We start from the raw sequence: 16,175 nt of genomic DNA, 5'->3' as shown, positions 1-16,175 counted from the left end.
GCAGCTCTCCCACTTGCCCGGCCCTGCTGCTGGTGGGCAGGAAGGGACGGGACAGGGGGATCCCCCTGCTCTTTTCATCCCCTCGGTGAGTGTTGTGGTTACCTCAGGGGCAGCAAGGACCTGCTGTGGGGATTTGATGTGCGAAGGGGCGTGCAATGAGGATACAAGGGCAATGAAGAGGGAGCCATCAGGAGACATAGAAGAGACTGACAGGGACCTGGCATGCTCAGGAACCATGGCAGGAGCAAGGAGATCATGGTTGGCCAAGCTGAGAAAGGCCCTGGGAACAACAGCTTGGAGTGGCCTTTTCTGTTCGACCGACCTGGGAGGTTGAAACAAGACCGAACAGTAAAAAAAACAGAAGAGATTACATGCCATTTCTTTCAGTTGAGGGAATGGTTTAAAAAAATACCAGGCATTTAAACAGCATACTAAGAATTTGTTCTTCCTTTGTAAGCTAACACAGCAGTGCCTAAATGGATCTGTTATTAGATGAGACAGAGATCCTTAGAAATCACAGTAAACACAGCTGTAGAGATGAGGAAGAATAACAAGGCTTCTTGCTAATAATTGTACCTTCCTGTTGTGCTAACCACTGGCAAAAGTTACTTTTAACATTGCCCACGTGCTCCGATGTAAGAGGGCTTAATGTGGCAAGTCAGACATTGTCAGGTTTGTCAGGATTTAAAGCAGAAAAAGTCAGAAATCATTGCAGAAGCAAACAAATCCCCCTCCTTTGTTGCAGTGCATCTTTAGTCTTTTGCTTTTGTCCCTCTGTGGGCCTAATCCTGATAGCACCAGATTTGGATTGAATGCTGGTGGCTTTCTGGGGTTGAGCATCCCTGAGGACTGGAATTGCTGGTATTTGTCTCAGGATAGAAGAATCACAGCTAGGAAGCTCTCGATGAAACAGGCTTTTGTGTTATTAACCCAGAATCATTTTTCATTCTGTGGCAGAAAGGTTTCCTGGGAAGCCTATTGTAATTAAGATTATAGATGGATGCTGGCGTTTTAATAGAAGAGATCTTTTGTCTTCTCAAGCAGGCGGAATGGTGGCAGAAAGGTGAGAACTTTGGAGGTCCTGTAATTAAGGCTGTGGAGAAGGAGCAACCCTGGTTAGTCACCTTCTGTGAACAGTAGTAAGCAGCGTGGATAAATGGGCCAGAAAAAGGTACCTGTGGAGCAGCAAGGTTTCATCTGAGCAAAATAGAGCTTCACAAATGAAAGCAAAAGAAATTCAATGTTAATTTGTAGTAGTGTAGTTAAAGATTAAAAAATCCACTATCCAGAGGATTTAGGTGTTTTTCTAATCTGTTTCCAGATGAATTCATTTGGGTCTTTATATGAGGAAAAAGAAACGAAGATGCAAGACAAACTCTCTTCTTGTTCCTGCCATGCACAGCACCCAACCCAGTGGTGGGGGACGTGGGCTCAGCACAGCTAAACAAGCCATTGTGTGGTGCCCCTCTCCTCCTATGGGTTGTGAATGACTTTGAATTATATGTAAAGAAACCAACTATGCAGCAACTATCTTCTGGTTTTTTTCTTATTTGGGTTTGTAAAGCTTGGGAGCAATATTGGCGCATCGCACGCTGAGTTAAAAATTGGAAATGTATTACTCTGATTTAGCATGAGACTGAGTAAATTGTATTCAGTTAAAATAGCGGGTATCCTGCTGGGAAGAAAATAAGTGTTTCTACTTGACTGTGTGACACCTAAGCTGCAGACCAGAGATACAAGGGGAGGCTTTGGAGGACTCGCAAAGAGATACCTTTGCGCATGGCAGAGCCACTTACGGTCTCTCCTGTTACTTTCCTGGCAGGTTCATGGAGGTTTCTCATGCTGGAGATACCTCACTCTATTTCAGCACAGATGTACCTTATCCTCTCCATTGGGATTTTTCCCACATCTAGAATGAGTTCCTATTGTTTAGCTCTATTACTACATAGTCAGTGCAAAGAACAGATTATTCCCTTTCTCCTTCTGGATTTTTTTACGTATTTATGAATTTATCGACTTCATCCAATTTCCCTGCTCCACCCAGTTTATCTCACCCCTCCTATTATAACGTTTTGCAACAGAGAAATAGATGTCAGTGTTTCCGTTGTTTGCTGGATGCCTGCTACGTTAAGATGCAGTTCCTTGCTCTGTTTTTCAAGGACTACTCCCAGCTCCACCCTGGCTGACTCCATACCCCAGCCCAGTGCTCCTCCTGGTGCACCACTTGCAGATAAACCAGGCATTCCTTTTGTTAACTTGCTCTCGAATGAAAACCACGTCTGTAGCTTCCAAGTAGAGATGCAGTAGCATAGTACAGCAAATGGTGGACTTGAGGTTCACAGTGCATGAGCTCTTCCTGGGCTTGGGTTGTCCTGCTCTGTGGCTCACAGTGAAGGGTCTCCAAGGGGAGGCTAGAGGCCATGGACTTCCACTCAGATGGGAGGACACCAGCACAGCCTCATGCCCTCAGACATGGCATGCTGCTGCATCCCACTGCAAGGTCCCCTCTCCCTGTCACAGAACATTTGTGCCTGGGGACTAGGAAAGGTTAGCAGGACCGTGGCTGAGCTCCCAGGCTGCACGTACAGGTGGAACTGGGCTCCAGCCATGTGTGTGTGCATTGGACGGGAAAGGCTGGAAAGTTTTCATTTCAAAATGAAATTCATAAGACATCCAGACCTTTCAGCTTTTTAATACAAGCAGTGATTTATGGCAGCACTTAAGAATGAGCCGGGAGCAGGCAGATCCATCACGTGCTGTCCTCCCCTGTCGAGACAGTGGCAAGGCTGGGCCCCGGGCAGAACCGTGCTGCAGGATGGCAGTGCAGCTCTTGCCATCACCCATCTGTCACGGCAGGTCAGGGCCAGCCCTGGGTCTCATCCACTTGTTTGGCCATGAGAGAAAAACGGATTGGCTCTCTGCTGAATTCCCCTTGTCCCCTCCCTTTCCACAGCTGCCTTGAAACACTGAGACGATGACAGCAATGTGCTCTTTGTACATACAGTGAGAGGTTCCAAGCTTGTCTTCTGTGCATTATGTCCCAGGGAACACACTGGCTCTAAGATTTTTTGCTTCCCTGTATTTCCAAGTGATTCCTTTCCTCTCTTAAACTCAGTCACTTTGATTTTGCCTGTCCCATGTTTGCAAGATATGCATGGACACACAGTTCAGTCCCCCCATGTGGACAGACCGTCAATCTTTCTACCTGTTCTTCCCCAGCACTTCCAACTTTTCCATCTTCCTGTTCAAAGCAGACCTTTTATAAGTGTGTACATTCATCTTGTCAGCCCCAAGCCCTACTCGCTGAATGAGCCCTGACACCAGACAATCTCTAATAGAATGGGAATGGAAAGGCTCACAGAGATGGTCAGGCCTACAGGAAGCATTGTCATTTAAAGGAAGCTCACTCTTTTCTTCCCAAATCCAAACCTATATTTGGTATTAAGGATTTGCAACAATACAGTGCTGGCAGCTGCTATGTAAGATGGTTTTCCCACAAAACATTTGATCCTTGTTTTTTTTCTTTTTCATAGCTCCAGTGTATTCTGTACAGTGGGAATTTAAAATAGCATGGTTATCTTGAGTTGCAATACAGAGAATTACTTGAAGTAAATGCCTATTTGGCCTTATCTTCTCTGTGGGGCAGTAAGTTCAATGAATTAAATGGAGAAAAGAAAGCGGCTTTGTAATATTTTATGAGTTTTTCTTCAGAGGATACGATTTGTCTCTAACATTTTCTTAGCACAAATGCTCCTAAGTAAGTTAATATTAGTTTTCTTATCTTTTACTATTCAGCCGCTCTGTACAGACATTTTCATAGCAAATTTGCATTCCAGTTTGTCCATCTGCAAGTTCTCAGGGATGATGTTAAACGTTTCCATCTCCCATAGGCATTGTCTACTCTCTAGTCTGCTTTATTGGACTCTGAACAAATACTGGTCGAGGTTTTGATAGGGTTGTTTGAGTTCTGAGGTTTTTATGAAAAAGTAAAATCAAGAATAATATACTATGAAATGCCAAATAAATCAATGTGTGAAACATTTCAAACCTACTACCAGGTCAGTTTAATTAAGTCTCTTTATCTAAAATTTCCTTATTTTTTTAGGTTTGTTTTCTTGATTCACATGCCTGTTCTTTTCTGTCATCTGTATAAATCTATAAAGAGTAATTAATAATTATGTGTCAGTTATTAGAAGTGTTCATGTTCGGACTATGAGGTGTGAAGCCTGGTTACTTCCCATTTGTTGTCTAATGATGAGTGTTCTTAAGAAAACAATCTAGAATCATGGAGTGACAGAATATGCTAAGTTGGAAGGGACCCATAAGGATCATCAAGACCAACTCCTGGCTCCGCACAGGACCACCAAAAAATCAGACCATATAACTGAAAAATCAGACTATATAACTGAACTAGATGTATAGAACTTGGTGAAAGAATGCATGCACACCAAGCATAGCAGTTGTGAACTCAACTTTAAAAGCCAGCCTCTAAAATGATGTCTGAAGTATGTTTGTAACTTCAAGGCAATGCATCAAGATTGCAACAGTTGTATCTATGTCTTTTATGTGAGAATAAGATAGGAAATGTGCTCAAATGTAGCATCATACTAAAAATAAAAATACCTGTAAACATTTGGGAAAATATAAATACTAAGAAATATTTTACATAATAAATCTCAAGCACCTGCTAAAATTCAGATGGTGTGGTTGATGGGCAGGAGGAAGGAGAGCTGTTAGTGTTTGAGAGCCTTCAGACAAATGAATTCATAGTGGCTGTAGATGTCACATAAGCAGGACTGTTAGTGCCACCTATAGTTGGTCTGCCTGACACTTTTCACTTTAAGATCTTGCTTTCAGTGGATTATGGGTCTGCTCTGTTCACCTTCTTAAGAAGATGTTGTTGGAGATGAGCTCTGGTTCATGGTAAGCTTAGCAGTGCTGCTGGATAGGCACAACTCCCAGTGCAGTGGAGATGAACCACAGATAACAGGAATGCTCAGCAACTTGCATATTTCTTGCACAGGACAGAAGTCAAACCTCAAACATGAACGTAACTGAGGAGCTAAAGGCAGCTGCAAAGGCTTTGTTAATACAAAACTGAAGAGAAAGAAATGGCAATATAGCGGGGCATGGGTCTGCAAACCCATCACAGTATTTATCCTCTTTGATCCACTTCTTTAAACTGACTCAAATACTTTGGCCCTTCAGTCTGCCATGCCCAATGTCATGTTAGCGCTTCCAGCATCAATGATTGGTGAGCCTACTTACAGCAGGCAACAAGCTGCAGCTGCGGGCAGTGCAATGGGAACAAATAAACCCCTGTCTTTTAGCATTGTGATGGCATACTTCTTTGCATGCTCATTTTATACAGAGAGGTTAGCTTAATGAAGTTTGTGTTGGGTTTTAGGGTTGGATTTTTTGAACGACAGATTGGTGTTCCTGTTTTTCCATTCAAAAAGTGCTTTCAGTGCAGGCAGTTCGATGAATTCAGTTGATCTCTGCTCCTGAGCTGCAGTACACGGCAGAGTTTTTTTAAACTCTGCTCAGTTTAAAAAAATAATAATTAAAAATGTCCTGTGTTTAAATCTGAACATGCTGTTTGACCGTCTGGCTTGGAAAAGGCCATTAAAGATTATTTTAGCCTGCTGTGCCTAAGCAGTCAGAAAGAAATACCTCCCCTCTCATTACTGTGATTTACCTGGAATAACCTCTGCGTGCCAGGGCTGAAGGCTGTCAGGTGGCCAGCACATGTATGTGTGTTCTCTGGCAGCCTGTTCTCTAGTGCACTATGGAGGGACAGCCCTAAATGGTGCAAATGCCACGGCCTCACCTCCTGCTGGAACTGGGGACGGTCACAGTCAGAGCTCCGTGTAGGCTGTGCACGAGGCACCCACACTTGCAGGGCCTGCTGGACTGAGTGTTCTTCTTTGTGACAGTTTGAGACTGATGGAGGTAAGAAGCTTCTGGTGTCAGTGTCACCAGACTGCTTTTTTTTTTGTCTTTTAAGCGTTGCTGAGCTTAGGAGTCTCCCACTGCTTGTGTTGCTTCCCTTTTTAACTCAGTTGCTGTCAGTCCTTTCTGCTTCCATCAGACACCTTCCCAAGCCCTTCAAGGCCCAGCTGAAGGCCACACTGAGCTGTTGGAGGGCAGCGGGGCACTGCCTCTCCCACTGCCCCCACCCTGCTGTCAGAGAACCCTCACTGAACAGAGAGCCCTCTCCCAAAGCAGGGTGGATTTAAGCCATTGCTGTGGCTTCTTGAACTGAGGGATCAGCAGGGACCATGGATAGCATCCGGCTCTCAGGACTCAGCCGAGTGTACAACTCTGAGGGATGAGCATCCATGACCCTAAGGGGTTTGACTTGTCCTTTGCCATCCGTGGAGGTCGACATACCTGTCCCTTCGGTTTTCTTGTCTCTACCTTCTGAAATCTCTAAGGGATGTTTTCCTTTCAATAGCTGAGAGCATATTCAGTGAGAATAAGGCTGTTGGATTATCACCTTCGTTGGGAGGGCTGGGATCGTTACACCGCACAACACACTGAAGTCTGGGAAAAAGAATAAAGTGGAGCTTTCAAAGCTGTATTTCCTACATGGTTCCTCATCCATCAACCAGACCAAGTGATACTGCAGTTTATGAGAAGAGGGCAATATCTCTTCATCATTACGTTGCTATTTGAGTGTTGCATGTTGCCAGTCAGGCTGGAGCAGGTGCAGAGCTGGCCTCAGGGTGCTTGTGTACGTTTAGCGAATGTAGCTGACCACTTTGGTGCCATTTCATCATATTTCTTCTGTGTTAACAGTGGGAGGCAAGTACCACTTCTAAATGCACAAGCACTGCCTTTTAAATGAATTTAATGCAGCACAAGCTCATTTGCAATTGCAAATGGTAAGGCTGCATTCTTCTCCTTATTCCAAATGCTTGAAAATCTCATTAATGTTAATGGGTGGAGAGGAAGTGCTTAGCCTATTGATGTTGGAATGAAATCAGGAGCAAAACACAGCTCCACAAGGACTCATCCATAGATTAGGGGCAAAAGCAGCCATTAGATTATCAAGTCTGACCTATCTAACACAGGTCGTGGGATCTCATCCACTTAATTCTGTGTTTATCCCAGGACCAGCAAGGACAGTGCATTAACATATTGTAATGTAGCGGTAGCTACAGGCTTCTCTTACTTTTACACTGCAACCAGAGGCAAACAGTAGTACTGTGCTTTATGATGTTGACGGATAATCTACAGGAGGAGAGAGATTTGGGCATTTTATCTGTCTGTAGAGAATTTGTAAGTCTCTGTGTTCAAATAGGGTTTTGTTTAGTGCTTTGTAAATTATTCCCTGGTAAGAAACCAGTGGAGAGCTGCTCGCTAGTTCTGTATCACTCTGAGGATAGCACAGATTGAAATACTGATCTTTTATTTATTTATTTTTTTTCCTAATGAAAAGGGGATTTTCTCCAAAAATCTGTGTGGTCCATGACAACTGCTTTCTAACGTCTTACTTTGGAAACTCCTGAGCAGTCATTTCCCTAGGAAACGTGAAGTGTGTTTCACACTGGTGTTCTCTCTTGGACTCCGACACAAAACTACCCTTGAAATGCACCTGGAAAGTGTTCAGGGGGATACCACACACGCACAAAAGCTGAGCCAAGCTGAATGAAGGACTCACTGGGCTACTGCATGTTTTAACCATTAGCCAACATTTTGCTGAACAAGGGACTAAAGAGATGAGATGTGGAAGGTCTCAAGGAATCCAAGGAGAGTGGTGGTTGGCAGTGTGCAAAATACAGAGGTCCTAAGCTAGACACACATGTGCTGGCCTGAAGGAAAAATCCTCCTGTTGAAATTTGAGGTGCCTTTGGTGTGTCCTGTCCCTCAAGAACATCTTTCTGCAGCACAGAGAGAAGGTTGTTGGCTACTGAAGTGTTGAAAAGTTTTTGCTGCCCTTGGGTGGATGAAGTCTGGGCTTTTAGGGTTTGCCCATAAAAGTAGTAGTTCTATCTTCTTTCATTCCAAAGCTCAGATGTCCTACATTTGGCTTAGGTCCATTTTTTTGTCGCTAAGGTGTTTTCAGGGATCTTGTTGTGTGCTGTTTTTTTTTGCCTCTAAACTGCATTATGAACCTGTTTGTTGACCTTTCTCCTTAAATTGGGACTGCTGGTATTGAAAACAGAGATGGGGCCCCAAGCTTGTGCAGAGCCACTTGCCCAGGGTGTTACACAGGGGAGGGGAAGGCTTAATACTTGCTCAGAAGCCAACCCCTGCCCCCAGCAGATGCACTGCCTCAGCTGCTTCACTGTAGGATCCTGTGATTCATGTTGATCTGCCTAGAAGGCATTAGATGAATACATTTGAAAGAGTCAGTGTTCAAGAAGTCATCTCACACCTTTTGCCTATCGGACTGGAAGGTCAATACTTGCGTTAATACTTGGCTTTGAGGCTAAACTAATTACTGTGCATAAGGCTCTTTGAAATCCATAGGTAAGCAGCATTAAGTAAATGTAAATGTCATTACCAAAACCTTTCCCCCGCTGCTGTGATAAAATTCATTCAGAATATGTAAAAAGGCATTTATAGCAGTGAGGGCAATCTGCACAGCAAAACATGGGCCCATGCTGGGACACCTCAGGTAGCTCTGAATAACCAAAGGTTGGAGCCCCGTGTCAGCGTTGTCCTTTGCTTGGCCTAACAGTCCCTGTTTCCCAGGGGGTTCATTACAGCAGAAAATCATGCTGTACAGAGTGTGGTAGCTGGTGGTTGCTGTGCAGCAGCCCAGTGGGCCCTGTGGGCTCCCCTGAAGACAGATTACAGCCTCTCCAAAGCATCCAGTAGCAATAACAGTAGAAAATTAGGGAGCTATTAACAAAATAATAAAGGGCTGTGGGTGAAGATATGCAGTGTGTGTTAGAAGGCCATGTGCTCTTTCTTTCTGTCAGTCTGGCTTTAGCAGAGAGGCAGATTTATGGCTGATATTCTCCCTGCTCTTCAGGAAATGTTGTCTGAGTGAACGTTCCCGCTAGGGACCAGCAGGAGTCTCCATTGGCTTCATGTCTTTTGCCAAGGTCATAGCCAACAGACAAGCTGAGATTATTAATTATCCAGAATAAAAGAAATCAGCAACAAAACCATACGCAGTTTTCATTTTGACAAACTTTCCAGATCTGGTGTACTCCAACCCCATCTCAGCAGCCGGCAGTCAGGCAGGGATGCTTGCTGTGGCAGGAAGAGGGATTGTGGACTGGGGATAGGTTTTTCAGGGCTCAGAAAAGCAGTGATGACATCAGGCTGTGAGTTTTGTGTAAATACATTTGCCACCAGGATGTGTAAGTGCCTGTGCTCCTTTGCACTGTCTTCAAAGCAAAACCCTGATCAATATGAACAGCACTTCAGCAGCTCTTGTCAAGAAATTCGGAGGCAAAAAAGGCTCCTCTATCTTATCATGTAGGAACATTTCTACTCAGCCTCATAGTGAACTCTTTTAAGTTTCTACAGGCACTAATCTACTTTTCTCTGAATTGTATAGCAAGCAAAAAGGTAGTATGCTTCCAACCTGCTTGACTTACTGGTTCGTGTGCTTTCCTTGCAGTTGTCCAACACAGCCATTCTCCATCAGATTAGACGAGACCAAGTGACAGACACGTGCCGAGCAAACAGCGTATTGAGCAGGAAGCGCCGCGTGCTGACACCCAACGATCTCAAACACCTGGTGGTGGATGAAGATCATGAAATGATCTATTGCTACGTCCCTAAAGTGGCCTGCACAAACTGGAAGAGAGTCATGATGGTTTTGACGGGAAGAGGCAAATACAGCGATCCAATGGAAATCCCAGCCAACGAAGCCCACGTGTCTTCAAACCTGAAGACCCTCAACCAGTACAGCATCCCAGAGATCAACCACCGTTTGAAAAACTACATGAAGTTCCTCTTTGTCCGTGAGCCTTTTGAGAGACTGGTGTCAGCCTACAGGAACAAGTTCACCCAGAAGTACAACACTTCCTTCCACAAGCGCTACGGCACCAAAATCGTGAGGCGCCAGAGGAAGAACGCGACCCAGGAAGCTCTGCGTAAAGGCGACGATGTGAAATTTGAAGAGTTTGTGGCCTATCTCATCGACCCGCACACCCAAAGAGAAGAGCCCTTCAACGAGCACTGGCAGACTGTGTACTCCCTTTGCCACCCTTGCCACATTCACTATGACCTCATAGGAAAATACGAAACGCTCGAAGAGGATTCGAATTACATTCTCCAGCTTGCAGGAGTCGGCAACTACCTGAAGTTCCCCACCTATGCAAAGTCAACGAGAACTACTGATGAAATGACCACAGAGTTCTTCCAGAACATCAGCTCGGAGCACCAAACGCAGCTGTATGAAGTCTACAAACTTGATTTTTTAATGTTCAATTACTCAGTGCCAAGCTACCTGAAATTGGAATGAGGGACGGGTTGGGGGGAGAGAGGGGAGAGAAAGCCTGTTTTATTTAAGATTTTTATTTGTCATAATAAATATGGAGAGTGGGTTATTTTGTAAATTAATAATTTTCTTTTCTTTTCTTTTTTTTTTTTTTGAATGATGCTGCGAGCAGCACAGTCAAAATTATTTAAATCAACTGTAAGAAAGGACAGCTCTCTTTGCAGGGTAACAGGATTGTGACGATCTAGCCGTAGAAATGAATAATACTGCTACACTGTTGAAAAAAACATTAATTGTGTTCTGGTGAATTTCATTGATCTTGTGTTCCTCAAATTCTAATTAATATTATTTATACTTATTTAAAACATGGTCTCTTGGGAAGTTTTACTGTAGGAACAGAGGTAAGATAACATTTGGACAAAAGGAGTTTGGTTTTATTCTTTCTTCCGTTGAGCTTTTCTCTGGATAGTAATATTCTTCCATTAGGCTTTCATGCAGGTAAATACAGGAGTGGTTCTTGATACCACACACCTTGAGAATAATTATGGTAATAACTACTTTAGAAAGTGATACTGCACTTAAACGTACTATAAAGCTGTCTTTCTACCCTGAAAGGGAAAAATAAAACCGATTTTCATAGATACATGATCTCTAAACTGATCTCTAAACCCTCGATTACAAGAAATGCGAATGTAGTCCTTAGGAAGAGAAACCATGAACTGTTTTTTAAAAAATCTGGACTTAATCGTTTTATCGAGAATACGATGAGTCCCATTGTCTCATAATTTGAAAGCTGCCCACCCAAATGAATGTGGATTTGCAGATGGCTCCATCTGAAAAATTGTCACTTTGAATGTGACCGTGAGGATATTTGAATGCCCAAAGCAATTGGTGTTCACTTAATTCATATCCAAGATGGGGGATTTAGGGAGCTCAGCCTCTAGAAGTTGTGCCTCCTCCTTGATCTTAAGATGGGCAACCAGAATTGGCTAACGTGCTCAGGAACCACCAGTCATGATATGTTGCTAGAAAGGATGCTGGCATGTTATTTAAAAAATCAGAAAGTCATCTTTGTGTTGATCTCTAAGCATGCAGGGCAATAAAATAGGTCTCCAAGCTTCCGACATGCTGGTTTCATGGCTTTTTCCTATGGGGAAAAGGGGAATCTTCTTTTTTCAGTTGCCACTGAATATGACAGGGATGAATTGACAGGAATGTTTCTAGTTTCCCACCAGTCAATATTTCATCTAAATCAGGTCTAGTGTTACAATACAGCCTTCTTATCTAAGGTGAACATCTCTGTGGTGGTTGTATTGCTTGCTTTAATGCAATGCCAATGAGATGTGTGGCCGTGAGGGCAATAGGAGCAGGGCTGGGATCTGGTTTGGAGCCAACAACAGGTGTTTGGAGCAGGAAGGAGAGGCTTTCTTCCAGTGGCATGGGCCAGCAGCACGCTGCTTGGTCCTCAGGGCTGCAGCCCTTGTCCACACCACCAGGCAAACCACAGCTCTCCAAAAGACAAGGGGCAGGTTTGATTTTGCAAGGCTTTGTTCGCATGGGGTTTTGTTCAGGGAACAAAAGAGAAGTGATTGGCACAGGCTTTAGTTGAGACATTTATGGGAACCTAAAATCTGTTCTAAGGTTGTTTGTTACGGTGGGGGTTTGCACTGTCTGCATGTCTGTCTTCTTTAATCAAACCCAACGCTTCCAAAAAGAAAAGCAGATTTAGGTAAACTTAGATGGAGCCAGAGCCTGGCAGGCGCAGTGCACAGCAGTTGATGATGGCTGCTGAGTTACACAGCCCCCGGGACACCACGTGGTTAAAGAAGTGTCACAGGTCTGTCTGATTTTGCAAAAACAAGTCACTGAGTGGATCTTAGTGATGAATGAATGAACACAGCAAACAACAGCTGAACTCTTTTTGCAATTGTGCTTGCTCTTACCCAGGCTTCGGGCCATGTTTATCATGCCCTCCAAAAGAATCTCTCCCCCACCCTGCAGCAGTATAAACAGTATATACAGTAGCCCGGCTCCTGTTTATAACCCCATTACTACGAATGCCCAGCAGAGCGCTGGCTGCTGGATCCAACAGCTCTGAATTCCTGAGTGCTTTTTGATCACTTCAGTTGGTCAAGCGCTGCTTGATGAGCAGCGCTTTATTTGAAAGCAGTTTTGTCTCATTTTGAGTACATGGAGCTGTTGCAAGTGCCTATTTCAGTGTGCCCTGTCTTTTTTTTGGCTGTAGTTCAGTGGGTATGTGTTTGTTAAAAAAATAATACATCTGTACAAGGATAGATTCTCCTTTCCCCAGTATATCCTGCAAGCAGTTTCTGTGCTTGTTTGGTGTTGTACCCATGGCCGCGAACAATTTTGTCTAATTTTCTTAGTTGTCTAGGAGTCTCAGCTACTCCATTTCAACAGAATATGATTTCAATTTTTTCATTTAGGAAAAAAGTTACTTTAGAAAGTGAATGTGTTACAAGCAGGACGCGCTGTCCCTCTTCTTATCATACTTGCTTTGCTCTCAGCACCACGTTTTTATCCGTTTTTAAATATTCTCTTTAGCATTCACCGCTTTGGAGACGCAGAGAAAACAACCCCATCTGGCAGCTCTGAAATTTGCAGGTGAAGAGGCCTCTCAGGAGCTCTTGAGGGCTGCTGCTGTTGGAGCAGGCCTTGGTTACCCCACAGAGCCCCCTGCTGGGTTCTGGATCCTGAAATGGCCTCTGCGCAGCCAGGAGAGGTACTTAAAAACTCATGCTTTCTGAAAACCCCAATCCCAAACTGCTACAATCTGTCGATGTAACATGGTAGATATGTTCTGGGGTGCTTTGAGTTGGAGATTCCTGTTTAGATGAAGAGCTGGCGCGCTGGGTATGACCACATCCTGCCTGCTGAGCACAAAGCCCTCAGTAGGTCAAAGGAGGACCACAAATGTTAACAAATTTAGCTTGGGTAGGTTTTTTTCAGACTACTGGGTGTGCTGTTCTGACTGAGCCACAAACAATCTCTTTTCCCTGCCCCCATGCAGGAGGAAGCTCACTGCTATACCTCCTTGTCACGGTGAGATGGTGGCCACCTCCTGCAGAGAGGAGCCTGGCCCTGGGCTGCTTTCACCTCCTACGTTCACTGGGTCTCCCAGCTGGAGGAGCAGAGGGTCTGATCTGCTCCTGAAGTGCCACCTCCTTCTGGAGCTTAGTTTTGCTGTGGCCACAGCTGGTCCCAGGAGATGAGCAGGCAAAATTCAAACCCCAAATGTGTGCAGGAGGTCCCAAGGACCAGCTAGGGAGATGCTGTTTTGGAAGGAGGTACTGCCCAGGGAAATGGTGGAGTCACCATCCTTGGAGGTACTCAGGAACCGTGTGGATGTGGCACTGAGGGACATGGTCAGTGGGCATGGTGAGGGTTGGTTGGCGGTTGGATTCGGTGATCTTAGAGGCCTTTTCCTGATTCTGTGATCAGTTGTAGTCAAGTAGTGGTGAACAAAGAGAGGAACCAGCAGGGACGGTCCCACCTCTGCCACCAGCTCCCTCAGAGCCTGGGCCAAGGAGCAGCCATCCCACAGCCCCTTTCCTGGCACTGCTCACCCCAAACACCTTAACCTGGAGCCCACCTGAGTTCAGCCCCATCCAAACACAGCGGTGGCTCCAGGACATGGGGTCCCATAAACCTGACTCCTCCCATCCTTCAGCCTTTTCATATACCATGCCCATTGTCACAGAAACTTGCAAACTGCCTGAACCACGCGCTGCATAAGACAAGTGAACTAATTCACGAGCTGAAGTGCTTTTAGAAATTAACCCCAGATGTCTTAGGGTTTCACTGTAGTCTGCTGCACTTTTCAGGTACAAAAAGGGACTGTCCTTACTATTACTCTTGTTACAGAGAGTGTTATTTTCTTACATGCATGCACAATACAATGTGTACGAATAATTTAACATCAATGTGGGGTTGGATTTTTTTTTTTTTTTTTTTTACCTATTTGTATGCAGTAGAAGGCTTGTTGTAGAAAAGTATCTCCTCATACCTAAATATACTGTTAATAAAGAAAAAAGCTAAATTATACATTGCCAACACAAGTGTGAACTGCTCATGAATCTTTCCTTAAAAAGCCATTCAAGCCTGATTATTTTTCTAAGTAACTTCAATTAAATTGAAGAAAGAAAATTCCTCTCTGTGTGCTTTATTTCTGACTCGTACTCTCAGGGCTGGGATTTTGTTCACAAGTCTTTGCTTTCTCACAACGGATTATTGTGGTAGGACCAGCAGAAGACTCAAAATTGTCTACTTCTTTGGAGCAGGAAAGCTAATGTCATCCACCAGCATCCCCTCCTCCCCAAGTTCTTGGCCAACAAAGATGAGGGCTGTTGATTTGAGACTGCAGCATGCAGTCTTGAACACAAACTTGCGTGAGGAAATCAGAACCATTAAGTATTTAGGAAAAGCCTACTTTAAGGAAATAGCTGCTCACTGTGGGGCTTCATTGGCTTCATTGTTGGACGAGCACTTGGTGTTCACCTGGGCCTGCTGCTCAAGGTCACCAAAACTAGGCTAGGTCTGACAAGCCAAGGTGCCTTCAGGGACAGAGGGCTCACGGCTTCCCTGGGTGCCCTGTTGTAGTGCTGTACTATCTGCCCAGCAAAAATGTAATCCAAGTCTCTCTGAGACTCAGCCTTCAATTTGCATCCATTCTCTATCAATAGTAGAAAGTCCCCATCATTAGGTTCCCAGTTCACCATGCCACCACCAAACTAAGGAGGCCAGATACTTACCCTTCCCCTTGTAGGTTATATGCCTTATTCTGAATATCATAGCCCATCACAACACCCTCTCCAGCAACTCAGCATACCCCTTGAATTAGGACAGCCCTAAAACTGGATGCCATATTCTGGGTGCAGCACAGGCCATGGCAAACAGACCTGCAGGCTCTGAACTTCATAGAGTGCACTATGAGCTTTGTTATTCGCAATGGGGGCAGAGCTTTAAGCAGAAAATATGAAATATGCTGAGTAGGTGCCATGGCACACAATGTGGAGACCAAAACCATTTCCACCACTAAAGCTTCCACACACCTTAAGTAACAAGCAGATGAGGAGCCTGGCTTCCTGAGCACACAGCCTTTCTGAGTACAACCACCTTCACACCGCCAAACACCGCTCATTTGTTTCCTCTATGGTTTTGATCTAAGGGAGGTCATTAAGGAGGTCTCAAACGAAGCGAATGCTCAGCCTGGCTCATCCACCGTGCTGACTGCTCTGCCTCCCCCAGCAATTTGGCAGCGATCACACATGCTTCAAAGCAACCTGACCCTGTTCTGTCAGTGCACGGGGCTAAGGAAGTTGCCACCATCCACAGCCTCTGCAAGACCCACATCACAGGGATGGATGCCCGTTGCTGCCCCAGGACAGCAGAGATGGCACAGGGGTGACCATGGAGTCTGGAGGGATGCAAGGGGACAGCCACGTCCTGCTCAACCCCTGCAGTTGTACTGGGTGTTGCGTGGGCATGAGCTTCTGCAATCACTTCCCAACCTTTCATCTGGATGAAAAATTTCCTTTAATTCTACTGTAATTTTAAAACTAAAATCTAGGAAACAAGGAAGAAAAGAGAAAAAAAAGCACACACAGTCAGCGGCAGAATGGAAACTGGAGCATCTGCTTCCCAGAGTGCTGTGTAGGGCTGTTCTCACTGGCTGCACCGCACAGAATTGCACACAAAGCTCCTGGTGGCACACAGAAATAGCTCGCCTTTCCGGTTGCATTTACAG

At 44.8% G+C, this 16,175-nt stretch overlaps 1 protein-coding gene across 4 annotated transcripts in view; it reads left to right on the top strand.

Moving 5' to 3' along the window:
• The window catches only part of CHST11 (carbohydrate sulfotransferase 11), a 152,808-nt gene extending 141,759 nt beyond the window's left edge, over positions 1-11,049 (top strand). For all 4 annotated transcript variants that reach the window (XM_031600032.2, XM_031600031.2, XM_090143436.1 and 1 more), the window contains exon 3: positions 9,584-11,049. In XM_031600032.2, coding sequence (XP_031455892.1) covers positions 9,584-10,432 — 849 coding nt within the window. In that variant the 3' untranslated portion in view covers positions 10,433-11,049. The remainder of the gene's footprint in view (positions 1-9,583) is intronic.
• Positions 11,050-16,175: the final 5,126 nt, after the last annotated feature.

This window comes from Phasianus colchicus, chromosome 1, assembly GCF_987193195.1.
Source record: "Phasianus colchicus chromosome 1, bPhaCol1.hap1.1, whole genome shotgun sequence".
Classification (NCBI taxonomy): domain Eukaryota; kingdom Metazoa; phylum Chordata; class Aves; order Galliformes; family Phasianidae; genus Phasianus; species Phasianus colchicus.
This window is presented reverse-complemented; position numbering and strand designations above follow the sequence as displayed.